Below are 26,831 nucleotides of genomic sequence, written 5' to 3' on the forward strand. Positions count from 1 at the left end.
TTGACAGAAAAATTGTCACAATTTATGTAATGTGCTAAAGGATAAGGAGTACCTGAGGAGTGACTGGAAGGAGAAGAGAGTGGACTATTAGCAAAAACCGTATGTGTCACAAAATCACGATGTAAGACATTGGGAAACTTTTGACGATGTCCACGACCCAATTCTTGTGCATTAGCACCAATACCGTGAGCTTCATTGTGTGAAAGTGGCCCATCATCAACATGAACTATGGGAAAGGAGCTGGACTGCTCTAATGTAGCATGCGGCCCATCAGGAGAAGTGATTGAGATGGGCTGTGAAGTGGCATGCGGCCCAGCAGACTCTATGTCCGAATTGGGCTGAGGTGAAGATGGCCCATTAACCAATGAAAACCCATCTGCCAGGACAGTAGGCGTTGGGTCACTAATTGAATTGCCCACTTCATGATCTTCATCAACAATTAAATCTAAAAAATCCTCATGAACATTTTTATCCTCATACTCATGTACCGGAATGTTCACTTCTTCCGGACTCCCAAACGGAAAAATTTCTTCGATAAATTTCACATCCCGAGAGACGAAAAATTCCTTTGTAGTCAAGTCAAACAATCTCCATCCCTTTTTACCAAACGGATATCCCACGAACATACACTTCCGACTACGACTGGCAAACTTATCACCTTTGGTTTTTTGATTATGTGCAAAACATAGACATCCAAAGGTTCGCATGGCATCAAAGAAGGGTGGTTTGTCAAAAAGAATCTCAAAAGGAGTTTTATTTCCCAAAAGAGGAGTTGGGGTACGGTTAATCAAATGTGCGACGGTGAGTACACATTCCCCCCAAAAATAAATAGGCAATTTTTCTTGAAACCTCAAAGCACGACTCACATTCAAGATATGTTTATGTTTCCGCTCTACACGCCCATTTTGTTGAGGAGTTCCCACACAAGATGTTTGAAATAAAATTCCAGTAGCTCTAAAGTACTCAAGTAAACAATTAAACTCTGTCACATTATCACTTTGGACTACTTTAATTGATTGAGAAAATTGTCTATCAACCATAGCAACAAAAGCCATGAACATTTGAAAAACTTCTAATTTATCAACCAACAAATAAACCCAAACTGCTCTTGAATAATCATCAACAATTGTTAAAAAATATCGAGCTCCACACGACGAAACATGTCGATATGGACCCCACAAATCACAATGAATTTTCTCAAAAATTCGAGATGCTTTATTATTACTTAAAGGAAATTTGTCTCTCGGATGCTTAGCATGCATACATACTTCACAACCTTTATTTAAATGATCTTTGCTACTACTAACATGAGGAATTAACTTAACTACTTTTTCCGACGGATGCCCAAGTCGACGATGCCACAACTCCAACTTTGATGTAGCTTCCACGGTTGACACGGTCGGTTTGCTAAAATAGTATAGTCCATCTCTCCTAGTTCCCGTTCCAATCAGCTCCTTCGCTTGGTCCTGTATAGCACAAACATGAGAATCAAATTGGACAATAGTATGTAAGTCATCATTAAGTTGGGAAACAGATAATAAATTGCAACTCAAGTTTGGGACATAAAGAACCCCGGTAAGAGTAATCTTATCCGACAAAGGAACGGATCCCACCAAGGTAGCTATGACTTTGTCACCGTTTGGTAGCCCAACGGGGCATTCAATTTTCTGAGTATCAATTAACCAAGAACTATTTCCTGTGACATGGTGAGTTGCTCCGGTATCAATAATCCAAGATGAAACATCGAACTTACCGGTCAATCTATTTTCGGGAATTTGAGCATTACCAACAACCCCGGCAATGGCTTTCCATTGTTCGGGTGTAAAAATCTGCCCCAAACCTGAAGCAGGAGAAGAATTTGAGGTAGTACCCCCTGCTGCTGCATTAGCACGAGGCTGGCCTCGTCCCTGGCCCTGTCTTCTGTTATCGGGTCTACCCACGAGATCGTAACAGTGAGTCTCAGGATGACCCTTTTTCTTGCAATAACCACAAATCGTCTCTGCCCAGCAGCTTGAGGCCTCGTGCCCTGTCCTCCGACACTTGCTGCAAACCGGTTTCTCATTGCCATATCCTTGACCCCTCCCACGACCCACACCAGCCGCATCAGACCCTGCACGTACAACGAACCCTACAGCATCAGATGGGGCGGGTGGGGCTTCTTGTTTCGAATTGCGAACACGCTCGTCTTGTGTCACTAATTGATATGCTCTGTCAATACTTGGGAGTGGGTCTTGAGACAAAATTTGTGTACGAAGAGAGGAGTAAAAATCAGAATCCAATCCCATTAAAAAATCATGTAGCCTTGCCTGCGCTCGACGCTCTTCATGTAGCCTCCCTGCCAAACATTTATCACAACACGAACATGAAATCAGAGGTTCATGATGATCAAGCTCTTGCCACAGAGTATGTAACTTGCCATAATACATAGATACGGACATTGATTTGGTCTGCTCACACTTTGCAATTGAGGAACGCAATTGTTGAATGCGAGGACCGTTAGTTTGAGCGAATCGTTGTTTAAGATGATCCCAAAAGGGTTTAACTTCTCTGAATTTTGACAGAGTTGATCTTAAATTGGGGTCGATTGTATTTGTTATCCATGATATGAGCATAGCATTTATCGCTGTCCAATCGGACTTTGTGCAAGGAGGTGACGGTTTAGTGATTGTACCATCTAAAAAATCAAATTTTCGTCGAGCTTCTAAAGCCGTTTGAATGTCGGCAGCCCAAGTTTCATAATTTTCAGCTGTTAAACGAGTAGGAGTGATGAAATCTCCCGGCCGATCTTGAGAACCGAGGTAATATGGTGAATTTGGTTCAATTTTTGGAGGTGGTGGTGGTGGTTGATTACCAGCCATGATTAATTACCAGAATCGAAAAAAAAACTTTGGCCTGATACCATATAGAATTAGGTAGAAATTAGCTTAGCTTCCATTCATCAACACTGTCGAAATATATAATACAAATATCTCTAGACTCCTAGTCCTCAATGAATACGGAAACTAGAGAAGATAAGGAAATAGAAAAGATATCATGACAAGATAATTATTCTCCTAAATATATGATATTTCCTAAATATATTCTAATAATATATCATCATAGCTTATATTTGAGCTAGCCTCAGCAAGTTAGCATGTACAATTTGTATTGTCAATACATATACATAGAACGACACATTGGAGATTATTATTTTAAACGTATTCAGAGTTGCATATAAACTCTGCATATTTTGAATCAAGGATTTGAATTTTAATCGAATATTAAAATATTCATACATTTCTAATTTTCTATACAGCTAATGCATCAAGGACCGTCTTTGGTGCTGAGTACATCAGAGAATCATGTAACCAACCGCTAACCGCGATAATCAGGCTTGTGTTAGAAGGAGTCCATATATTCTGAAACTTGAGCATGAAGATTATGTGGTGGGCGTGTCATCGTATTATCCGAATTGCAGGTATACACAGGAAATGTCAAATAAGATGATGTATACACTTTATGATGACAGTTGTTTACTTTTATTTTCTCTCTCTGCTGTACTCTGTGTTTTAAGAGCAACAATTGAACTACTTTGCCAATAGATTTTGTAAATTACATATTGGATTTTGATAGATATTATATTCATGATAATATTTGTCGCAGACTAGGATAGATTCTATGTCAGATTAGGATAGATTCTAGGTATATTTTGTATCTTTATCATACTAGGTTTCCTAATGTGATTAGGACTAGTATTGTAACTCTATATATTTTGATCAATGGTACACACTCCAATTTGAGGAGTTTTCTTAATCTCCAACATGGTATCCGAGCTTAGGTTTTTCCCAAACTTTTCTTAATTTGGGACCTTCACTTCCGCACTCTTTTTACTGGTTAATTGATTAACCAAATTTTGTTCTTTCACCCTCTTTTTTTTTTCTAATTTGGGACCTTCACTTCCGCACTCTTTTTTCTTCATCAACATTGCCCACATATTTTGCTTTATAGCACATATGAGGTTAAAATTGAATGGCAAATACACCCCAAAAAAATAAAAAGTAAAAAGAGAGTATTAACCAAAGTATTAAATTAAACAGAAAATTTAACTCTTTTTTTTTCAATCTTACATTAGTGATGATCCACCTTTTCTTTCACACTTGGTCCCTTAATAACAAATATTAATGGGAAAAAAACAAATAATCAATCAAAGTACTTACTAGAGTAGGACTTCTAGTTAAATGTTTATTGAACCGTATCCACATGAGTCATACCTAATATAATACCCCGTACAAATTTTAAATTAATAACGTATACTCCCTCCGTCTCTTAATACAAAATCTCGTTTTTTTTTTGGGTAAACCAAAATACAATGTCTCTTTCTATTCTATTTAAAAAGGTTGTATTTTCAACAACCACTGTCACACACACACTGCAACACAAATCTGGAGAAAGAGGTACAAGGACTGGATTCATGTCTTTACTCCCCTACTCATAAATCTGATGTTTTCAACCATTTTCAACAGCAGGAGCAAGGCATGCTCTCTCCAATCAACACAAAATTTTCATTCTCCATAAACGCATCTCATTCTCTCACTTCACTCCTCTCATCTGTCAGCGGATTTCTGCGACCTTAAACGCCGCTTCACCTTCGACGTCGTCGGCGAAATTTTCGGCGATGATGCCGGTTTGTGGCTTGAGGAGTTGCGCCGCCTCTGCGTTGCTGAACTCCGCCGTGACTTTCAACGTTACGATCCTTGTTTGATTTATGTTTAAATTTAGGAATTATTTTGATGTTTATGTATTTGAGAAATTATCATCAATTATACTCTGCAAATTTGTTGAACGGTTTTTTTTTCATCATCAATCGAGCCTGTTGAAAAATTTTTGTTTTCAATTTCTGTATTTTGAAGAGATTTATGAATTAAATGGTGAAAGATGAGGAAAGAGGAAAAAATTGCAGCAGGGCAAACTAGGTGAAAAATTACAAAAATGCCCCTGGGTGTATCTAGAGGAAGGTACACCCGAGTGTACAGAACAGTTTCTTGAGCTCTTTCAGTTTGGTTTTATGTTACAAATTTAGTTGTTTACGACATTTATGAGGAAAAATATATAAACAAATATTTTTAAGGTTATAAATGTATGCACATTACTTTTAAGATTTCAAAGATTTCAAATACTTAAAATATAGTAAAAGAGACAATTAAGGTCATATTTACTTCACCTTTTAAAAAATGTTTTGTAAAAATAATTTAAGTGCAGTAGAAATAATTTCAGTCTAGAGTCTGTTCACATTTATTGAACTGAATTGAACTAAACTGAACTAATAAAGCTGAAATGAAATGAATATTTTATGAGAGAAGGAAATTAGAAACTGAACTAAATTGAACTGAAATGAGTTGAAATGAATATTTTATGAGAGAAGGAAATTAGAAATTGAACTAAACTGATTAAAGCTGAACTAAATTAAACTGAACTAAAATTAAGCTGAAGTGTACAGATCCTTAGTTTAAGTAAAAAAATATTAGTTTAGTAAAATTAATTTCAATTCAGTATAAATCAATACTCTCTCCGTCCCTTAATACAAAGCCTCTTTCTCTTTATTATGTGAGCAACAAATGCTAGAAAGAGGCTTTGTATTAAGAGACGGAGGGAGTAACATTTAAGAAAAAATATAACAAGGAATCAATAAAAATAACTTTATTAGTTCAGTAAAATTAATCCATTTCAGTAAAAATAATAAGTTTAGTAAATAAAATTTCAGTTCAGCAAAAATAAGATAAAGTGAACAGAGTCTAACATTAATGAGTGCAAATAAATAAATAAACATTTTAAAGGGTGTAATTGTCCAAACACTATTCATAAGAGTTTTTTTCAAATTTTTTAAAATGTAGGGATACGTGCACAACATACAAAGTACTACCTCCAATTTTTTATTTGACATGATTATTTTATCATGCTTGTGAATGCACAATTTTCACGATTAACATCTTTAATTTTCAACAATGTAAAAGCATAAAAAGTGGATATTGATAAAATCTACATTAAGATCGACGATACAAACAAGATTCGACTTTGATTTACCATAAATATAAATCACAAAAAGAGTCAAATTGTAGTTTGCGAATATAGTAAAACTCAATGTGTTAACAAAAAAATGGAGGAAGTATTACTTCATAGCTCTATGAACTCTATATAAAAAATATGTTAGTGTGACAAATAAATTGAGAGAAAAAGAAATTATACTCCCACCGTTTCGTTATAATCACAACACTAGGTGTTGTACAAAGATTTAGAAAAGTTATAGGATGGGACTAAAATGTGAATTTTATAATATAAAGCATTGTTAGAGGAGATATATTTAATTATTAGTAGGTGAGAGAAATAATAAAATAGTATTAAGTCATTACCATCTAGATTGGAAATGCCTTCAATTACTTTTTAAGGAATTCCAATTCTTTTAGATTATGAAATAGGGAGTAAATGTAAAAAAAAAATGTTGCAATTATCACGAAATGAAAGAATGGAGGAGTAATGAAGAGGTAAAAGATAAGCTGTCCATTATGAGGAATGATAACAGACTCGGAAAATCGTACATGTATTGATCCGGACGATAATCAAGTTGGTGTTGGAAGTCCGTACAAAACAATTACGAAGACTCACATGAAATTAGAAATTGACACTTGACAAGGTGTTGCGTGGGCCCCATTACAAATGTCAAGTGGCCAGGACCACTTTTGGGCTTTTTCTCCTCCAATTAAATTCACTTTGGTACAGCTTTTTTTATATGGATAAAAGTACACTCTACCAGTTTTTTTTTTTTTTTTTTTTTTGGCTTTTATTTATTTTTACTATTGACAACTATATTTGTACGTTCTGCTACCTATTCAGCTATTCTTATCAACAACTAAGCAAATCTTAGACGTTCGTTTGGTTTACATGGAAAATTATGTAAGAAGGTGTAATTTATAAGAACTTATTTTCTTAATCAAATTCCAATGAATTTCTCAAATTAATTTGGTTATAAATATAAAAAGTTTAAATTCTTATAAGGGTCTGTTACATTTACTGAGCTGAAGTGAACTGAACTGAATAGAGTTGAAATAAATATTTTATGATAGAAAGAAATTAGAAGTTGAACTGAACTGAATTGAATTGATCTGATTGGAGCTGAATTGAACTAAATTGAAATTAAGTTGAAGTAAACAGACCCTAAATTTTCATTGACTAAGGAGCCTTGGTAATTTACATAATTTTTCACTTCTTCCGTTTTATTTTGTCAGTCAAACAAATACTAAGTCTAATAGTCAATTTGTATTTCAGTATGGGATCAAATTTAGGCACTTTAAAGTGAGAATTTTCAATAAATCTAGTTCGTTAATTTGAGTCAAGTTGATCTATATAAAGTTCCGATTCAATAAAACCCATCTTATCATCTATGGAGTACTCCTTAATACGAGTACAAGTACAAAGAAAAATTTCTGTTTTTTTTTTTTTTTTTTTTTTAAATAAAAACAAACTAATTGTACTATCTATAGGAAGGCTGGCCTTTAAAGGGTATGCACGTGCCTTATGTTGCGGAAGCAAGGTGTGAAGTAAAAGAATAAAGAAAATGTAAGGTGAAAAGTGAGTATAAATTACAGTAATCCTCTTGTACTAATCAAACCGCATTTGGTTATTTTCTTTTGGTCCTTTTATTAAGGTTAATTTTGGAAGCTCATGCACGCATGTTTTTTGGACTAGTTAGGTCACTGTAATTATGTCAATATCATTAACTCTATTATGCGGCTTATCATTTAAGGTTTCAATCAGGTTTAAGTTTTAGGCTGATTTAGTTAGGTTCAACAAATTTATTTTCTTGCAATGTGGTATTGTGGTTTTTTTTTTCTTTTGAGGGGTATTGTGGTTTAAGGTAAAGATATTATGGAGTAATCATTAAATAAATACGAGTACTTATTTTCCCTTCTAAACTCAACTTTTTTCTTTTTTGTGAAATTATTAATTTATCTACAAATTTCATTATTTATTTATTTATGGTTGAATATTGGCTTACATTTTTATTTGAATTATTACCCCGTATTAATTTCAAAAACCAAGCAGGAATTATATGGTATAAATAAGAATAATAACGATTATTTTTTTTATCTATTATTATTTGTAGGTCAAACAGTTGAAAGTGAGAGAAACTTGTAATTTAATGGTTAAAGACGAATCTCCTCCAACCAGCTATACCAAACCTTATATTTGATAAAAACGATTGAAGGTGAGGAAAAGTTGTAGTTTCAAGGTTAAAAGGTGAATCTCTTGCAACCAACTACACCAAACCTTGCTTGATAAAAAAAAACTACATAATTGTCTAATTGATCTGAATATAGAGAATTTGCAAATAAAGAGACTTCTCCTAGTTTGACGGTCTTCCAACACTAGTTTATGGTCTGAAAATCTTGATGTGCAATGAAGTTGAAAAAAAAAAAAAAAAAAAAACTATGATTAATCCGGCTCGAATGTACGAATGATTCACAGTATTCATAGTAAACGCAAAGTTGTACTATCCAACTTTAAATAATTAAAATTAAATAAATTTAATAAAAAGCGGTCGATTATTTAAATTGTACAGTATGAAATAATAATAATAACAATAATAATATTTGAAAGGTTTATTCTATGTAATTTGGTCAGACAGCTGCATCTTTTTTCTCTCTCCTCTTTCTCTTTCTCTTTCTCTTTCTCTTTCTCTCTCACACATTCATTCATTCTTCCCCCTTTCGCTTTGTCCCATTATCTTCTTCTTCTTCCTTCAGATCTCTTTTCTCTCTTCTAGGGTTTTGAAGATCCAACTCTTCTTCTAACTCTTTCATTTTTACATTAATCCAATTTTTATTTTATTTTGTGTGTCCCCGATTTCTGATTTTCAGGCATTAAATGTGGAGATCTCATATTTAATCTGTAATTTTTCGAATTTTTTCTGTTAGTTTTAGGGATTTTAGCTAGTTTTTATGTATTAATTCTTCTGATTTTGTTTTTGCAGCTGCTCTAATTAACTTGCTAGTGGATGATTTCTAGGTTTGGTTCTTCAACTCCTCTTTCAAAGGTCAGCTCTCTCTATTTTTTTTTTTTTTTTTTTTTTTTGAAATTAAATAATTAAATGATAGTATAAGCTTGCTGATTTGCTGGTTTTTTGAGATTGATTTCATGTGAATAAATCCTAAATTTCTGCTTCTCTTTGCCCTATACTTTAGCCTTTCTAATTGGATATTAGTCTTTGTGTGACTCTATTTTTAGAAACTTTATGAATTATTATTATTATTATAAGTTTTCAAAAATTGAAAAAAAAATAAATAAATGGGTTAAAAAGATTGAGCAAAGGTAAAAAAACTGAATCTTTTGATGGATGTGTAGGACCATTTCCATTGTGTGTTCTTAAAGGGTGATTTCGTCTGCTCAATTTAGATTTTGTGATTTTTCAGTTTGTTTCTGGAATTCTGGGAAGTTGGTGTAGTAATTGATACACGAGAAAAGCCCGAGCTCGAGTGAAAGAGAGGGTGTGGCTGGAAAATGGAAGAGGTGGGAACACAGGTGGCTTCCCCCTTGTATATACACCAAAACATAGGTGGGAGGTTTTGTGAGGGGGCTTTGATCGGTGCGAAGCGTAGTCTTTGTTATAATTCTGGTAGTAATCATCACCAACAACAACAGCAACACTCACAAATCCATCGTTCTGGGCATGGATGGAATCCCAAGGATTGGGAGTGGGATAGTTCCCATTTCTTAGCTAGAAGTAGACCTCTTGAATCTGATCGTCTTCGTCTGGGTAGTCTTCATGAGGTATCGACTCCTAATAACAAGGAAGTTGTCAACCCTGTTTTAAGCTCGTCCTTTACCTCAAAGAGCAGCAGCCCTCCTCATGATGATCAACAAGGTGGAAATAGTCTTCGATTACAGCTAGGTGGGGTAGTAGACAATAATGGCACTGGAACCAGTTTTAACAAAACCAGCGTTGGGAATGTTCAGAGCTCAAACTCAACAGAGGATCCGGTTTCCTCTTCAAGGCCCAACAAAAAGGTTCGGTCTGGATCTCCAGGCGGCGGGAACTATCCCATGTGTCAGGTGGATAGTTGTAGCGAGGATCTCTCCAAATCTAAGGATTATCACAGACGCCATAAGGTTTGCGAGTTACACAGCAAGGCCACCAAAGCACTTGTAGGCAAGCAGATGCAGAGGTTCTGCCAACAGTGTAGCAGGTGTGGTCCCTCTTTGTTGTTAATATTACTGCCTTATTAATGCCTTAAAGACTCTAGTGAGCGTAGTAGTATTACCTTACTTCCAATTCTTCACAATTTCGAGGATGCGGGGATCTAAAATCAATAAATTTGTTCTGATTTGTTTACCTTGGTTTCTGTTTCTAGGTTCCACCCGCTAGCTGAATTTGATGAAGGTAAAAGAAGTTGTCGAAGAAGACTTGCTGGTCATAATAAAAGAAGAAGGAAAACTCAAGCGGAGGACACCACATCTCCGGCCATACGGCCTACTGACAGCCACAAGACTGGCTATGGAAATTTGGACATTGTCAACTTGTTGACAGTTTTAGCACATGGGCAAGGTACGTTTGTTTAAGTTCTTACTTATATGATTTTTTCCTCATTTGCTTGTATCAAAATCATTTTAGGACTAAGGCTTTGTTGTTATTGGTTTAGGGAATGCTGAACAGAATGTTCCTCATTGCCCATCGTTACCTGACAAAAACCAGCTTATGCAAATACTGAGCAAGATTAACTCATTACCTCTGCCTACGGACATTGCAACAAACCCTCATATTCCACCTTGCTCAACCAAAAATGGTTTTGAACAAGGTGCTTTGGGTCAAAGCAATATGGATGTTGATGCAGCTTCTAGATCAACTACCGATCTTCTTGCTGTCCTTTCAGCCACTTTGGCAGCATCAAGTCCAGATTCTCTTGCGTTCTTTTCTCAGAAGAGTAATCCTGCCAGTTGCGTGGATAAAAATAAGTCAACTGATATGGACAAGGATACTGGCTCATATGCATGTAAAAAGCCATCTATAGAGTTGCAGTCATTAGGTGGAGAGAAAAGCAGTTCAAGCTATCAATCTCCAACTGAAGATTCAGACAGCCAAATTCAGGACACTCGAACAAACCTACCGTTGCAGCTGTTTAGTTCATCGCCTGGGGATGATAGTTCCCCTAATCTGGTTACCTCAAGGAGGTATTTCTCTTCTGACAGCAGCAATCCTACTGAAGAGAGATCACATTCATCGGCTGCACCTGTAACTAGAAAACTGTTTCCATTGGAAACTGCCTCAGAAAGTGCTAGGCCTGTCAGAATGTCATTTAGTGAGGAGGCCAATGTAAACGTTGAAGCAAGCCGAACTGAGACCTCTGCTTCTAGGATGACTCTGGAGCTCTTTACTATGGGAAATAAGGCTGCCAGTAATTCTTTGCAGAACCTGCCACACCAAGCAGGGTATACTTCTTCGTCTGGTTCTGACCATTCTCCACCAAGTTTCAATTCAGATCCTCAGGTAGTGTTAAGTCAATTTTTAAATAGCTCTCTGCTGTCTAGGTTCTTGTCACCTGACTCACTCTCTATTGTTGATTCATAAAATGATCAGAAGGACCGGACCGGCCGAATCATTTTCAAACTGTTTGATAAGGATCCCAGCCAATTACCTGGAGCATTGCGTACTCAGGTGGGACATTAGGCTTCACATACTTGATAACTTTTTATGCATAGTCATGATTTGTCAAGTGTTCCTAACACTGCTAATTGGTGTCCCAAATTGCAGATCTACAATTGGCTTTCTAACAGTCCATCAGATATGGAGAGTTACATTAGACCTGGTTGTGTGGTTCTTTCAATATACGTCTCTATGTCATCTGCTGCCTGGGAACAAGTGAGCCCACTACCATAAAGTTATACAATATTTCTAGTGGAAAATTGACTGACCTTGCAGGGGTTTTTGGTTTCAGCTTGAAGAAAGCTTTCTTCAACGAGTTGATGCATTGGTTCAGGATTCTGATTTCGGATTCTGGAGAAGTGGGAGGTTTTCAGTGAACATTGGCAGGCAGTTAGCAGTTCATAAGGATGGTGAGCCTTTTCTTTTAATATTGAAAAAAGTAAATAATATGCAGGCAACTCAGTGTGGCATATGTTTCTGTGTCTATATATCCTTCCAGACCCATTTTCCTATGTTACCCTTTGGACTGTGAGTGTCTGCATTGAATTGGTTTCAAGTGGCAACATGGTGTATGCCATAATTTTGATTCAGTGATGGACTATTTTCTCCTTTATTTCCCAGGAAGGATTCGCATTTGCAAACCTTGGAGCACAGTGAGTTCTCCCGAGTTGTTTGTGGTCTCGCCTTTGGCCGTTGTGAGTGGACAAGACACATCTCTTGTCCTTAGAGGCAGGAACCTGACTTCTCCTGGTACCAAGTAAGTGCTATGCATTTGTTACTCTATCCACCCCACAATGCTTTCCTATTATTGTAATCTTTCTTTCACTGGTGACAAGATGAGCAAGCATTGTGGTAAGAAGGCACATTCTGCAAGCTACTTTTCAGATATAATTTATGTGAAATTTGTAGGATTCATTGTGCATACATGGGTGGATACTCATCAAAGGAAGTTTTGAAATCATCTGGTCAAGGATTACCATGCGAAGAGATAAGATTGAGTGAATTTAATGTGCATGCTGCAGCTTCTTCTGTTCTAGGCCGTTGTTTTATTGAGGTAAGATCTATGTGATGCTCTTTTACCTTTTTTTTACATTTTAACAACCTTAATGAATATAACTGATAAATTCTGAATTATCTTAACAGGTAGAAAATGGTGTGAGAGGCAATTGCTTTCCTATTATAATAGCAGATGCCAAAATTTGTCAGGAGCTTAGGCTTCTTGAGCGCGAGTTTTATGAAGCAAAAGACTCTGATGTCATCACTGATGATCAGGCCCAATATGTTGCAAGTCCTCATTCTCATGAAGCCCTGCACTTCTTAAATGAACTCGGATGGCTTTTCCAGAGACAAATATCGTCTGATATTGCTGTTAATGATTTTATGCTTCATCGCTTTCAGTATCTCTTGACATTTTCCACTGAAAGAGATTACAGTGCTTTGGTTAAATCACTTTTGGATATATTTGTTGAAGCGGAGTCTACAATGGACGGGTTATCGACGGAGTGTGTGGAAGCACTTTCAAACATGCACCTCTTGCACAGAGCAGTTAAAAGGAGCTCGAGGAAGATGGTGGACATGCTTGTCCAATATTCTGCACCCTGTGGCAGTGAATCTTCGAAGAAGTACATCTTCCCTCCTAATCTCCGTGGACCTGGGGGCATCACTCCTCTGCATTTGGCTGCTTGTACATCAGGCTCATACGATATTGTAGATGCTCTTACTAATGATCCCATGCAGGTAATATGCTCAAACTTTTGCTTCTGTATCAGCATCTTGCTGTAAAATCATAAGCTACAGAGTTACATTATGGAATCTAATAAGGTTTTAAGGATCTGTCTGAGCACTATTACAGACTTGCTGGACATTATTTAGCTTGTCTATTGTTTTTTGTATTGGTTTTGTCTGTACACAATGAGATTTATTGTGATGTCTGGTTTTTTTTTTTTTTTTTTTCATTCCAGGATTTAAGTTGTATCTTTCTAACTAGTTCTTTGATGTAATATGGGTGTAGATTGGACTGCATAGCTGGAGGTCTCTTCTAGATGATGGTGGTCAGTCTCCATATTCTTACGCTTTGATGAGAAATAATCATACACTGAATATCATGGTGGCTCAAAAGCTGTCTGACAGAAGAAACAGGCAAGTCTCTGTAACTATTGGAAATGAGATTGTTGAATCCGTGGTGCCTGCTGAGGTGAGGCAAAGGCCAAGCCTGCCACTTGATACAAAACAAAAATCATGTTCTAAATGTGCTATGAGGAGTCACAGTAGAATGCCTGGTTCCCATGGTTTTCTTCACCGTCCCTTTATTCATTCTATGCTGACCATTGCAGCAGTATGTGTTTGTGTCTGCTTGTTCTTCAAAAGTTTGCATGTAAATTCAGTCACTCCTTTCATGTGGGACAATGTGGATTTTGGGGCTATGTAGTGTTTCGAAAGTGCGAGCTAATTTCATGATATTTCAAAGAAAGGTTAAATGAGCTGCAACCCTCTATCTATTGAGGCCCAGTGGGTGGTTATGACGTTTTGAAAGAGAAACTATCAGGATATCGGTTGCAATGGTATGCAGGCAGTTATTTAAGGGGCAAAAACATCGGGATGCTAATTACAAAAGAAAATATGGCCATGTGTTCACGATTTTGGAATTTTGATGTTGCATTCCCCTTGCTGAAGCTTGATGAATAAAGAATGAAAGATTAACCGATGCTGCTTCAATCTTTGTTGCTTCAATTTTTTTTTGCGCCCATCTGGAGATTCTTTAAATTTGAGCTTAGCCTGTTCTATTGATGACAGACATTAAACTTTGGTGTTTACCTGTCATCCAGCTCACTGATCTACTTAGAAAATGACATTCGGAACATGTTTCTTGAATATTTGACGTCAAAATCTTTGGTAAGGTAAGATGTAAGTGGTCCATATGATAAGTTATACTTCGTAGATTGGAGGCTGACAGTCTTGAAAAAATAATCAGGACAAGAAAGTACTTGATGCTCGATTCATTTGCTTATTTCTTCTTGAAATAGCAAGAGTAGAGTTGTCTATAGGTGAAAGTTGTAACTGTAAAGCAGATGTGTAGGATCAGTAGGTAATTTTTGTTGTATACTTGTCATAATAATATATTATGTATACATATTCATCAACATTTTTATTGAGCAGTATTCTATATTAGCATGTATTAGGTGGAAAAACTAAGTTGTGGATACCATAAGCATGCTCTCGTAGTGAGATGCGAGTATTGTTTATATATATATGGATGTTTCATTGTTGTCGTAGCATCAACAGTCTTCCGCAAATACTAGGAAATTAATCATGAAACCTGATTGTAAATATGATTCATTACATCGTTTGGCTTTGCTTTTTTCTAGTTTACTTGTACAGCTGACACTGATGCTGATGGCCTGCATCGATTTTTGTTACTTTGCGATTGCTTATCAACAATGCTTTAATGGTGAAACTTTAACAAAATACCCAGAATATATGCATTTGGCAGTGTATACTTAACGGAAATACTGCACTATTCACAATACTGTATATTATCAGCATATATGTAGGTCAGCTACAATAGCTAGCTCTTTTCATTGACTTAATAGTTGCAATTTAGAAATATACAGAATAACATATTGAATCCACCCCAAGCAACAAATGAAAGACTGATACACCAGTAGTATATTTGACACAACCTATAAGCTACTGCTGGAAATAATCTTGTGTACATATCTGCACAAACATACACACTTGCATCTACATAGTACAGTACTTAATATAGGTAGCTAGCTAGTAGCTACCCGGAAGTCCTGGGTCTCCCTGTACTGTTGCATCTTCCTTTGAGGACATTCTGAGTGAGAGCTTCGCCTAAACCTTCTCCTACACCTTCCACAAGTCCTCCCATGAGTCCAACAACAACGTGGGATGCAATTTTAGCAGCCACACCAAACATGTTGGGTTTCTCAAACTCAAGGCCTTTGATGCCATTGGCATGGAGGCCATTAACCATGCTCTTTGCACACACAACATGCAGATAATAGTCGCACACAGTGCATTGATAAACTTTCCCTGATCTTCTCTTCTTGCACTCGCTGCACATCATTTCGCCTGGACCAGTAGATAAAGCAGTGACTGGTAAGATGACAAGGGAATGAGGGTGGGTTGGAAAATTCATCTTTGCTGACAGCATGGCACAGCAAGGATGTAATTGAAAGCTGCAGGCACTGCAGTGGAACAAGTATCCCTTTGGAGACTTTCCACACACATCACACTTTGATCTCAAGAGTCCTCCTTTACCTGTTAATTCATGACAATATTAAATATCCTTGTTAATCAGTTTTATACAATCCAAAAAAGTGTCAAAATTGATCAGTTGGTTGCTTTTTTTATCTTATTAGTTGTATTCACAACATTTGATTATGACTAAAGAGTTCCGAATTCTCATCAAACAAAGTACTATGGTGGGTTTAATCAGGTAACAGTTAGTAAAGATTTATTATTATACCAGGTTTCGGGGTGAACACAAGCTGATGCTGAGAGTGCAGAGGATGGGCCTTGAGGACAGGAGGGGCTAAAGCACAGAAGTCATGAAGCTCGAAGTTGCATTGTTGGCAGGTAAAACGAGAGCCAGCACCATACTCCTTACAACCCATACAAGTAAAGGGGTTCGGAAGGTTCACCTGGACCATCCTATGTTGTGGGTGGTTTGAAATTGTAATACCTTCACCCAGCAGTAGAGCATCTGCATCAGGGGACACCAGAAATTCAATTATAGGCTTAGCAGCCTGTTTTTGTAACGATATCTGCAGGTCATACTGATGATCATATTCATGAGTACCTCGACTACTATGACTTCTTTGAACGATTTTAGTTGATCGAGAGTGAGGCAATATTGGTAATGATAGTGGTGGTGGCGCGGCTGCTACTTCCGTTGGCTTTGGAGCAGCAGCCGATCTCTTAACAACAAGGCTGCCAGTTGTTGAAGAGTTTCTAAATGATGATCTTCTATACATTATTCTTGAGTACACTATTAAAAAAAAACTGACTAAAATTGTGGTTATTACTTTCCTAGTATGATTAAGGGATATGTATATAGGTGCTGATGGAATTGAGCAATACCACTTGAGGTTTATTTATATTGGTAGAACTTCAATAGTTGTATGAAAAAGTTGTTACTATAGATTATGTGCCTTTTTTCCTATTTTTCAAATTGGCCTACTATTGGCCCATCCTGAACAAATTAGATGTAGGCCCTTTTGTACATAACATCATCCTAAGCATAATGCATATAGTCTTTCCAATGGATTTGACAAGCATATAAGACTTGAGCCCTGTTCTATATATGTGTGTCTGTCTCTACCTTACGTGAACAACTAGAAAGAGCTATTAACAATAATGAACTGACCCTCATTTCCGATGAAATATTTAGTAACTGACCATATTTTGGTAATTGATGTAATAATGTACCGTGCAGTTTTTTGTACGATAGAGTAATAGAGTTAGACAAAATAGTTCAATTTCATATTTTGGTGGTACGTTAGATGGACAATATTATAACGTTTTGTTGTATTTATAGCTCTAATGGTGCCTTTTATGGTCACAAAAAGTATACTCCCTCCGTGTTTTTTTAAGTGACACACTTTCTTTAAACGGCAGTTTTTTTTAAGTGACACACTTTCCTTAAACGGCCGTTTTTTTTTTAAGTGACACACTTCCTCTTTTAGAAATTCCTTACATTTTAATAATATATCTTCACCCCACTATCTCTTACTTTATCATTTCTCACTCCTTTCATGGTCCCACTTCCTCTCACATTCTTTTACTTTATCATTTTTCACTCCTCCAACCTACCCCACTAACATCTTATTTTATTAAAGTCAATAAAATCTCCTAAAACTACATGTCGGTCAAAATGTGTCACTTAAAAAAACACGGAGGGAGTACTTATGTTATGAATACTTATGTCACGATACTCCAATTAGGGTTGGTTAGTAGGAAAAAAAAAAAGTTGATCCCGCCCTTATGGTTATGGTTATGCAAGGTTTTTTTTTTTTTTTTCCTTAAAAAAAAACAGCAAAACAAATAGTATGAACATTGGAATCTTGAAGAAGAAAGTGCAAAATTACAATTATTGAAAATAGATAAAAATGAGACAAATCTTACAGAAAGTCAAGACATATAAAAAGTTAAATCTTTAGTAGAAATCAGGTTTGATTATTTTGGCTTGCTCACTAAAAGCTGATTATTCTTATTCGATTCAAAGTGAATTTTGAAAATAACGGAAGAAAATGTGGTGCCCTTTGTTGCTTCGTTGCACTTACTTTCTCTTTTAATCTGTTAACATCATTTGAGTATTATGTTGTTGGAAGCTGGAATTAACCCCAACTCATCATTAATGTACACCACCCGTTTTTTTTGTTTTTTTTTTAATGTTTGTCCTATTTTTAGTTTTATGTTTCACTTTTTCATAGTAGTTTTTGATGCATATTTTGAGTACGGAGTAGCATTAATAATTTGAAACTACACATGATACGTACAAGGAAGGTCATACATGTTCAATTGTTCACGAAAATAACAACACATATTTACGTGGTTTAATTGTATGAGAATATTTATCGTGTCTTTCTCGTTGATCAAATATCAATACGAATAATGATACACTAGCTACCTCTACAGGCTTGTGAGAAGAAATTTTATTGATTTTGAGGAGATTGCAAATTATATAGTCGGTTACAAAGGAGGCTTAAAAATCACAACATCAATCACATGTAGTGTACATTAATTAATATTCATGGTCAAATTTTGTTTTTACTTTACTTAAAAGATACAGGGTAATAGTAAAAACATACGTGAATGGAGGGAGTAATACTCATTGGTTCAAGCATTTTACTCCCTAATTCTAATTTGTAGTGCTGGTGGGTTCCCAATTAATTTCCAATCAATTTGACTTTAACCCGATTCCCCCTTAATTATTAATATAGCCTTGTTTAACAAGTGATTCTTATTCCTTCTCAATTCTAAAGTGTAGCAGACATCTCCTTTTGAAAAAAAAAATAATAAAAAAAATGATTTTATTAACCAAACATAAATCTTTACAATAATTAGATACAATTTCATAGATAATGGAAATGTCATTCAGACGTTTTTTTTTTTTTTGACACGAGTAGTTAGTTAAGCATATTTTCTTTTCAAATATTGGTTAGAGAATAGACATATTACTATTACAGAGATAGTGGTTATAGACGACTCTTTAACTTAAGGATATAGAGTATAATTTAACTATCCGTGTAAAAAAAAAAAAACATAACTATATTATCACCTTCGATTTTTTTAAATCACTTACCATTTATAAATAAAAATAAAGATAGAGTGTTAAACCATACTCATATATAATTTGTGATTATTATACGACATACAAGAAAAACAATAGTATCATGTGTAATCTTATTGACATTGTTTATAAAATGACAAGGAAAAGAATCTTTAAATAGAAACCTATAACTATTTAACCTAAATTGTAGGTTAAGAGTTGAAATTGTAACATGAGACAAGGTGAAAATCATACTAGCTACAATTAATGCAGAGTACTATATACTCGTAATATGTATTTATTTCTTTAATCAAGATAGTTTAATAAGATTATTATTCATGATTAAAACCAAACCTAATCAATAGCTGATAGATTGTTATCGACATACATCCATACTTAAATTAAGTGGATGAAATTTATTTTATTTGTTTATTAGAGCGAAGACTATGAAACAATAATAATAACCGGTAGACAGACCCTACGTTATTATCTCTATGGAAGTGAACCACAAACTAATTCAGCAAATAAAAAATTTCAACTAAAAAACAGAGAATTAAGACTCACACTAGTCAAACAAATTAGAAAGGCAAGCTAGCTAGCTCTAATTAATAATAATGGCAGTAATTATAGCACTAATCAGGCGTGTTAATTGCATTTTTCAGGTGTCTACTGCATAGTAAAAGCTAGTCTGATATGAAGCCACAAGTAAGCTAGTAGCTAGTCCTCTTTCTTTTTGTTGGTGTCACAATAGATGTGCTTTCTTTTTCCTTGTTAGTGTTGGAGGACAAGTAGCTAGTAGCTACCTTGTGATAGTTTGAAGGACATAATTTGCTTAATTTCTGCCCAAGTTTCCTCTCATAAGATTCCACTACTTCATACCTACAACATCAGAGGTGGTAAAACAGAATCAAGTCATCCTGCATGAACTGCAAACGATAAGGTATTCGATCTCCTAGCTTAGGATAGCCATTAGCCTAGTACATTGCACAACAATATTAAATCGAAACACATACATATGTGATATGCATACATACATACCAGTAAGCTAAGCATTGGTAAGGCGCAAATTTACCATAAACTTGTCTGGCATCCTTCCTATCATGTACCTACATAAATGGTGTTAAAGGGAGAAATTTAGAATGACATGGCACGAGTACTCGAGCAGCAAATAAGTTACCTTCAACTGTAAAGAAGAAAGAATGAATCTGACCTCACACAAATGCTTGATTGTTTCAGTATCTATAGGGATGTTTCGATAGTCTCCCATACACATTAAAATGTTGTTGGTGGCAAATGGACCGACTCCTTTCAATGTCATCAACTTATCGCGAATGTTATCATAGGAAGCTTCATCAAAACTTTCCTCAAGCTCGAGCTCTAGATCTCCAATGTTTAATTCACCATTCTCCACCAAATTAGCCACTTCAATTATGAATTTTGCTCTAAACCCAAGATTGCAACGCTGTTTAAGAAATTCCTCACTTAGACCAGCCAACTCTTTTGAGCTTGGAAAGTTTCCAAGTGCTCTGAGATTAATTTTGGAAGTTGATCTTTTGCAACTACGAAAGTACTCGTTGATTTTTCTTGGTCTAACAGTCGTAGCAACAGACTTATTACAATCTTGAGCTAGACGAACATCTTTATGCATACCCGAGTGAAGTTCAGCTTGAAGCTCGCAAAGATATTGACACATTTCCAATGTTCTGTTCCACCTTTATAATACATAAGCTCATGTATTAGAGATCGAACTAATTTGAACTATATATATATAATGAAAACGCAAATTCTTGTATGAGATGGTTTCATATGTCCAGAGATTAGACATTGTGACCCCATTTCTCAATAAAAATCACTTGTTGTAGACCTACAAGTCATCTGTTTCCCAGCCTATCTTACTATAAGACCGTTTTATGAAAGCATTACTACTAATTAATAGCAAAATAAAAAGAAAATAATGAATTGCTTACGATGTGTTGCAAAGAAGAATAGCCTTGATAATATCCTCAAACAAATCAGGAGAGCGAAAAAGACGGCCAAATCCTTTACTTGCTGCTCCAGGATGTGCCTCTTGGAATTTCCTTACATCAATTTCATCCTTGGTTGTTAACCTCAGCATGCGTACGACTTGTTTCTATAAACATTTTAAAAATATTTCCAGTTAGTACTACATTAACGACTCATGTACAAACACGCCCAAGTGTGAGTACGTGTATAATTCAGAATACATTTGTAAAGCAATATATAATTTTAATTTGGTGCTTTTATTTAAGTAAAAAGTTGATAAACGTAAGTATGTACATACCCGAATGAGCTCCTGATCAGAGTCGGATAGGGAGGCGGGTTTCTGAGCGCGTATAATTAAATGTGAATGATTAAGCTGATCATCTATTGTTGAGGATGAGATAGAGACCATGACAGAAGAGCAGCCATCAGCGAGTCGTAAAGGGCGTCGGAATGAATTTGAACGAGGAGCCCATTGGTTCGGGAGCATCATGAAGAAACCATGATTACAAACGGACTTCTCCAAATTCAACTCTTTCTCTACCATTATTACCATCACTTTCTTCATCATATTCATGTATATATAATAAATATTAGATCAACGTTTTTAAATACAACCCCGGCCACTAAAAACTCTGTACTGATAAATTGGAGTATATATATAATAAAATGGATAATATTTATAGAAATAGCTTGATTTTGTGATTTAATCAAACAATAAAGATTGACTCTTTTTTGTATTTTTCGTGCTCAAATTAACCTTTCTTTTGATTCAAGGAAACAATCAAAAACAAAGCTGCTAGAAGACAACACAACCAAAAAAACAAAATATAAGTTAGACTATTCTCATGTAATTTGCAAATAAACTGGTTTATTCAAAATGACTAATCTTACGAGTAGTATATATTGTCCTTTTTTTGAAACATATATATATTTACTCGATTTTCTCCCACTCACTCTTAATTAAACTTGATTACTTATGGAAAAGGCATAATTAAATTAATTATTGTAAGTAAAAAAAAAAAAATGACATCGAAATATTAAACAAACGGTAATTTTATTTATAGCTAGTGCCTCTTCAGCTTTCCCATACACGCAGTAATGCTGCATGCTTCTCTGAGTTGCCTTTTTTTAAAAAATAAAAAGTGTACAGTAGCATGCAGTTTATTGAAAATATATACTACTATATAAAGAGAAAGGGCTTTTTGGGTGATAAATTTAGCTTTTCCCAAAATGCCCTTCTCAATCTTTTAAAATTACCTCAAAAATTGCACAACTACTTTTGTAAAAAAAAAAAAAAAAAAAAAAAAGCATAACTGCTCTTTTACGTGAAACATGGAGTTAATCACTTAACTGTAATGGATGAACAAAATTGACGAAAAAAAAAAAAATATCATTAAGCATATCATTGCTAACTGGCTAACTGCTAATATATATGCATGTTTATCCTAATACGAGTAATAAAAAAAATATAATGTACTATGTCATTTCTCACTAACTAACTACTAAGCATTTGACGATTTTTTTTCCTCTGAACAAATCTCCAATACTCACAATCTGTAACACCATAATTGCTCTTTAATTATACTTGCCTCATTAACCTTTCACAAAAAAAATTGATTAACCCAAAAAATTTATTATTTCGTCTAATAATAAACATTCAAGTCGATTGTCATATTTCAAGAAACTATCTTTTATTTAGAAACCATCTTTTATTTCAAGTATTCATCTATTTCGGATTAATTTGATTATTTTTATTATTTCGGATATATGATATTATTATTAGTTGAATTTGCAGGAATTGTTGATTGTTTGATTGGTTGACATCGGACTCAACAAAGAATACAAAATCATGTAAACATTCGTTTACTTTTGGATGGAGTGACATTATCTTCAAAAAGGTAAATAACTTTTTTTACTTTTAGTGTATGTAAAAAATAAATTTATCTGTCATTGATTCACGGATAAAAAACAACGTGATTGCATGATATTAGATTTTGTGATTATAATTAGGATCATGTTTTAAGATAAACCCCATTCCTATATTTTATGTAACCCAGTACAAAATTTTTATTTTTTATTGCAGAATATCAAATTCATCTTCTCCTTTCCATTATTTGAACCCCGTTTCAAATGTCTAAATAATCAGATTGTATGATATTCAACCTGTCATAAATGATAAAAGAAAATATGGGCGAAAATGGTTCTTCCTAAGACGGTATGTATAAATAATTTTCTATTCTCACTTTATACTACACAAGTTAAGAGGCACACGCTACGCGTATACATTAAAAAGAAAATTATATTGTACACACATAGCGTGTACCTCTTAACTTGTGAGTATAATTTACAATGGAAATTAAGGAAATAAATTTTTATCTTCTGCATTTTTTTTTTTGAATTATTTATTTTTTATATTCTGCATTTAATCCATCCCCTCTATAAAGTCAGTTTAAAAAAACTCCATCTGTCTTTTTTTGAAATATTTATTTTTTTAATGTTTCTATTTAACGTGTAAAATTTTACAAGTTAGAAAATCTTTTTTTTTTTGATCTATCTACACGCTATAAAAAAAATATATATCAAATTCATTAAAAATTTTAGGAAATTTTGACATTTGCTACATGGAAAAACGCCTCGATTCACATTTGCTACCGTTTTAATTTTTTTTTTTTATTTTGCTACCACCTAAATCAAAGTTTGTTAGAAATTACTACCCCATGCCTTACACCGTAACAATTTCCATCAGTGGAACCGAACCACTGTCCAGCCACCCCCTCCCCTCAACTGTCACCCCTCCCCCTCCCCCTTGCCGGCGACCCCACCCCCTCCCTTTCCCCACCCACGAAGCTAACCCCCCTCCCTTTCCCCCACCACGAAGCCAACCCCCACCTCCCTTTCCCCCACCCACCGAAGCCAACCCCCATCGAATTCAACCCCCCTCCCCGTTCCCTCCACCGGAATCGACCCCCCTCCCCTTCTCATACCCTTTTCGGCCACCCCTAACCCTAAACCACCATGAGCGAAACCCTAAAACTCGTTAAGGGTGGTTTCGGGCTTGTGGTTTAGGGTTAGGGGTGTCGGTTTTTGGGTGGGGGAAGGGGAGGGGGGTCGCTTCCGATGGGGGTAACGGGGAGGGGGCTAATTTCGGTGGGGGTTGGCTTCGTGGGTGGGGGAAAGGGGGGGTTGGCTTCGTGGGTGGGGAAAAGGGAGGAGGGTGAGGTCGTCGGCGTCGGCCGAATCTTTTGGCGCCGGCCGTCGGCAAGGGGGAGGGGGAGGGGTGGCAATGGGGTGACTGGGTTTTAAAAAAAAAAATTAATATTTTTTTTTTAATAAACTTAACGGAAATCCTAACGGATTCCGTTTAGTGGTAGTGATTTCTAACAAACTCTGATTTAGGTGGTAGCAAAGTAAAAAAAAAAATTTTAAACGGTAACAAATGTGAATTGAGGTGTTTTTCCTGGTAGCAAATGTCAAAATTTTCAAAATTTTATCAAATTTTAATTTATTTATTGATACATAGTCAATCAAAACCGTTGAAGTGACAAGAATTTGATTTTTTAATTTGTATGAAGTATATATATACTACGTATATGAATTAAACAAAAATTTAAGCATATGTAAAAGTTAAATGGGGATGTAATAATGTCAAATTTAAATGTATGCTTCTACTTCATGTATTTATAAATTCTTATGTTGTGAAATTTTTGTTGGGGATTTTGTGTTTACAAGGGTCACAAAGAAAATTGCAAATGAAATTAACAGGAAAATCTTCGAGGTGTGAACGGGATCACTTTACCAAAGGTATAATTCCGACCCTATATTACAATCGGGTATCACGAAAATTTACTTAGGAGATACAACAAAGAACAATTGCAATCACAAGTAGGATGATTACAATACAATGTAAATCAGCTTTTGTGATTCGTGATGATGAACAATAACTTGCAAAAGGTTTCAAGAAAATAAGAAATAAAACTGATTTCTTGAAGTTATATCATCAATATGAACTCTCATATTTATATCAAGAGCAATAAACCAAGCATAACTGATGAATAACCGTCAATATTGCCTCCCGCGCCCTACCGGGCGAAAGAAATCAAGTAACCCAGAAAAATTTAGGTGCTCTCGCGCCCGACCGGGCGGTGGCTCTCGCCCTGCCGGGCGACCCCTACCGGGCGGTGACAACACTTAATTTTCCTTTGCTCTCGCACCCTACCAGGCGGTGGATCGCCTTGCCGGGTGCGCCACTGGGCGGACTACAGGGCGGAGGAATATTTCTCTAAACCAAGATACAAATTGCTCTTTTACTTGTTCAATTGAATTTCAACACCTTAACCTAAGAAATTCAATCAAACACATGAATATTTGTCACCAATACTGTAAATAATTCAACAATTTTCACAAATAAAGTTTTAAAAATCTGTATCAAGCTAACAAAGAACGGGTTTAAAATATTTATATATAGTGCAAAAATTATGTAAGACATTTGAAATATACTTATGTGAAGATTTGTCTTAGTGGTTGAGTAAGTGGTGGTCACCTATTTTAATTTTACCTTTTGTCAATTCACATGCGGTAAATTGGCCGTGAAAATTCTATGGGGGGTAAGAAAAAGCATAACATGTAGGATATCGTTACAATCGCACGTATACTTTCAATCTTTTATATGAAATCAAATCATTTCCGTTAATCCTTCTAATACCTTATTTGTTACCTAATTGGTTCATTAGCAGTCATCTCATCCTATATTCATTTATTTACACACTATCATCAATATTCTCATCTATCGATATACCTAATATATATCTATGAGTGAGGAATTAGGAGATGGAGTGATGGGGGTTTGATTCCTCATAGCCCCGGCCCCATTTCGTGATAGGGTGAGGCCCCTCCCCCGTATTTTACCATTAAAAAAATAAATTCAATGAGTAACAAGCTTAGCATAATTGCTTATTAGATCAAAATACCCACGCACTATTTAGCTAGTGCAACATATCCATAACAACATCTTCCCTGTTTAACTCTTATTTGTAATTATTATAATGGCAGAAGGAGAAGGGTCGAAGAAGGTTGAATATCCCACTCGTCCACTAGGGGTGAGAATTGAACCTTCTTAATTATATAGGTGGAAGGAGGGCCGATATCCAGCCAGTAGACCAACCTCAAATTTCAATTCATACGTGTGATATGTTTATTTAATGGAAAAATTGCAAAAAAACACCTTTTATAACAATTTTTTTGTAAAAAAACACTTTATCATTTTTTTTTTTTTTTTTTTGTAAAAACACACCTAAAACCGCTTTTTTTTTTTTTTTTTTTTTTTTGCAAGGTCACACCTTAGCCCGGTTTCCAACCTTTGACTTGGTTTTCAGGTGTTGACCTGCACGTGTTCCGGTCACACCCCCCTTTTGTTATTCTTTCCCCCCTTTTTTTTTCCCTCTAACTTACCTCCCTCTCCAATTAAACTTTCTCTCTCCTCCCTTCTTCTCCATCAAATCCCCATTTACTCACCATTGACGAAGGAAATTCAATTTTTCGCGTGAATTTGTCCGATTAAACTGCTTTCGAGTAAGGTATGTTGGTTTAATTATTGAAATTTCGTGTTGTGGATTATTTTCGATTTTTCCCAAATTAGGAATTAGGGTTTGAATTTGAATTTGGGGTTTCTTTTATTGGACTAATTTTTTCCCTCCAATGTTTATAGGATGGAATTAGAAGTTGTTTCGAGGGGTCAAAAGTGTTATTGTGGCATTCCTGTTGCTATTAGGACCTCCTGGACGCATGAGAATCCCGGGAGAAAAATCAAAGCTTAAATTCTACAACTTTGAGACAGGACACAGAAAATTCAAAGCTTGTAAATTC

General features: G+C 35.4%; 4 protein-coding genes across 4 annotated transcripts; 1 reads left to right on the forward strand and 3 right to left on the reverse strand.

Moving 5' to 3' along the window:
* Positions 1-1,184: 1,184 nt before the first annotated feature.
* LOC145591046 (uncharacterized) lies at positions 1,185-2,984 on the reverse strand. Its single transcript, XM_081647435.1, has 2 exons — positions 1,754-2,984; positions 1,185-1,466 (listed from the first exon to the last, which is right to left on the reverse strand). The coding sequence occupies exons 1-2, from the start codon at positions 2,856-2,858 to the stop codon at positions 1,432-1,434; spliced, it is 1,140 nt and encodes a 379-aa protein (XP_081503561.1). The 5' UTR covers positions 2,859-2,984; the 3' UTR covers positions 1,185-1,431.
* A 5,651-nt stretch (positions 2,985-8,635) lies between these two features.
* LOC145592531 (squamosa promoter-binding-like protein 14) lies at positions 8,636-14,946 on the forward strand. Its single transcript, XM_081649031.1, has 12 exons — positions 8,636-8,922; positions 9,005-9,067; positions 9,444-10,217; positions 10,383-10,576; positions 10,671-11,515; positions 11,606-11,683; positions 11,780-11,887; positions 11,964-12,081; positions 12,293-12,428; positions 12,581-12,725; positions 12,815-13,408; positions 13,683-14,946. Exons 3-12 carry the CDS (start codon positions 9,532-9,534, stop codon positions 14,097-14,099), a joined length of 3,321 nt encoding a protein of 1,106 aa, XP_081505157.1. The 5' UTR covers positions 8,636-8,922; positions 9,005-9,067; positions 9,444-9,531; the 3' UTR covers positions 14,100-14,946.
* Positions 14,947-15,313: 367 nt separating this feature from the next.
* On the reverse strand, positions 15,314-16,699 carry LOC145591047 (uncharacterized). Its single transcript, XM_081647436.1, has 2 exons — positions 16,161-16,699; positions 15,314-15,952 (listed from the first exon to the last, which is right to left on the reverse strand). The coding sequence occupies exons 1-2, from the start codon at positions 16,666-16,668 to the stop codon at positions 15,453-15,455; spliced, it is 1,008 nt and encodes a 335-aa protein (XP_081503562.1). The 5' UTR covers positions 16,669-16,699; the 3' UTR covers positions 15,314-15,452.
* Positions 16,700-19,675: 2,976 nt separating this feature from the next.
* On the reverse strand, positions 19,676-21,513 carry LOC145592331 (uncharacterized). Its single transcript, XM_081648772.1, has 5 exons — positions 21,268-21,513; positions 20,933-21,096; positions 20,176-20,677; positions 20,004-20,071; positions 19,676-19,844 (listed from the first exon to the last, which is right to left on the reverse strand). Exons 1-5 carry the CDS (start codon positions 21,511-21,513, stop codon positions 19,676-19,678), a joined length of 1,149 nt encoding a protein of 382 aa, XP_081504898.1.
* Between the last annotated feature and the right edge of the window lie 5,318 nt (positions 21,514-26,831).

The sequence above is a fragment of the Chenopodium album genome, chromosome 18 (genome assembly GCF_948465745.1).
Source record: "Chenopodium album chromosome 18, dcCheAlbu1.1, whole genome shotgun sequence".
Taxonomy (NCBI): domain Eukaryota; kingdom Viridiplantae; phylum Streptophyta; class Magnoliopsida; order Caryophyllales; family Amaranthaceae; genus Chenopodium; species Chenopodium album.

Coding starts and splice junctions, on each gene's coding strand:
- LOC145591046 (XM_081647435.1), bottom strand. CDS start 2,858: ATGGCTGGTAATCAACCACCACCACCACCTCCAAAAATTGAACCAAAT. Junction 1,467..1,753: donor TCCCGAAAATAGATTGACCG/GTAAGTTCGATG, acceptor TGTGCTATACAG/GACCAAGCGAAGGAGCTGAT.
- LOC145592531 (XM_081649031.1), top strand. CDS start 9,532: ATGGAAGAGGTGGGAACACAGGTGGCTTCCCCCTTGTATATACACCAA. Junction 12,082..12,292: donor GTTAGCAGTTCATAAGGATG/GTGAGCCTTTTC, acceptor TTTATTTCCCAG/GAAGGATTCGCATTTGCAAA. Junction 12,429..12,580: donor CTGACTTCTCCTGGTACCAA/GTAAGTGCTATG, acceptor TGAAATTTGTAG/GATTCATTGTGCATACATGG.
- LOC145591047 (XM_081647436.1), bottom strand. CDS start 16,668: ATGTATAGAAGATCATCATTTAGAAACTCTTCAACAACTGGCAGCCTT. Junction 15,953..16,160: donor TGTGTTCACCCCGAAACCTG/GTATAATAATAA, acceptor ATGAATTAACAG/GTAAAGGAGGACTCTTGAGA.
- LOC145592331 (XM_081648772.1), bottom strand. CDS start 21,513: ATGGTAGAGAAAGAGTTGAATTTGGAGAAGTCCGTTTGTAATCATGGT. Junction 21,097..21,267: donor CTGATCAGGAGCTCATTCGG/GTATGTACATAC, acceptor AAATGTTTATAG/AAACAAGTCGTACGCATGCT. Junction 19,845..20,003: donor TACCAATGCTTAGCTTACTG/GTATGTATGTAT, acceptor CTGATGTTGTAG/GTATGAAGTAGTGGAATCTT.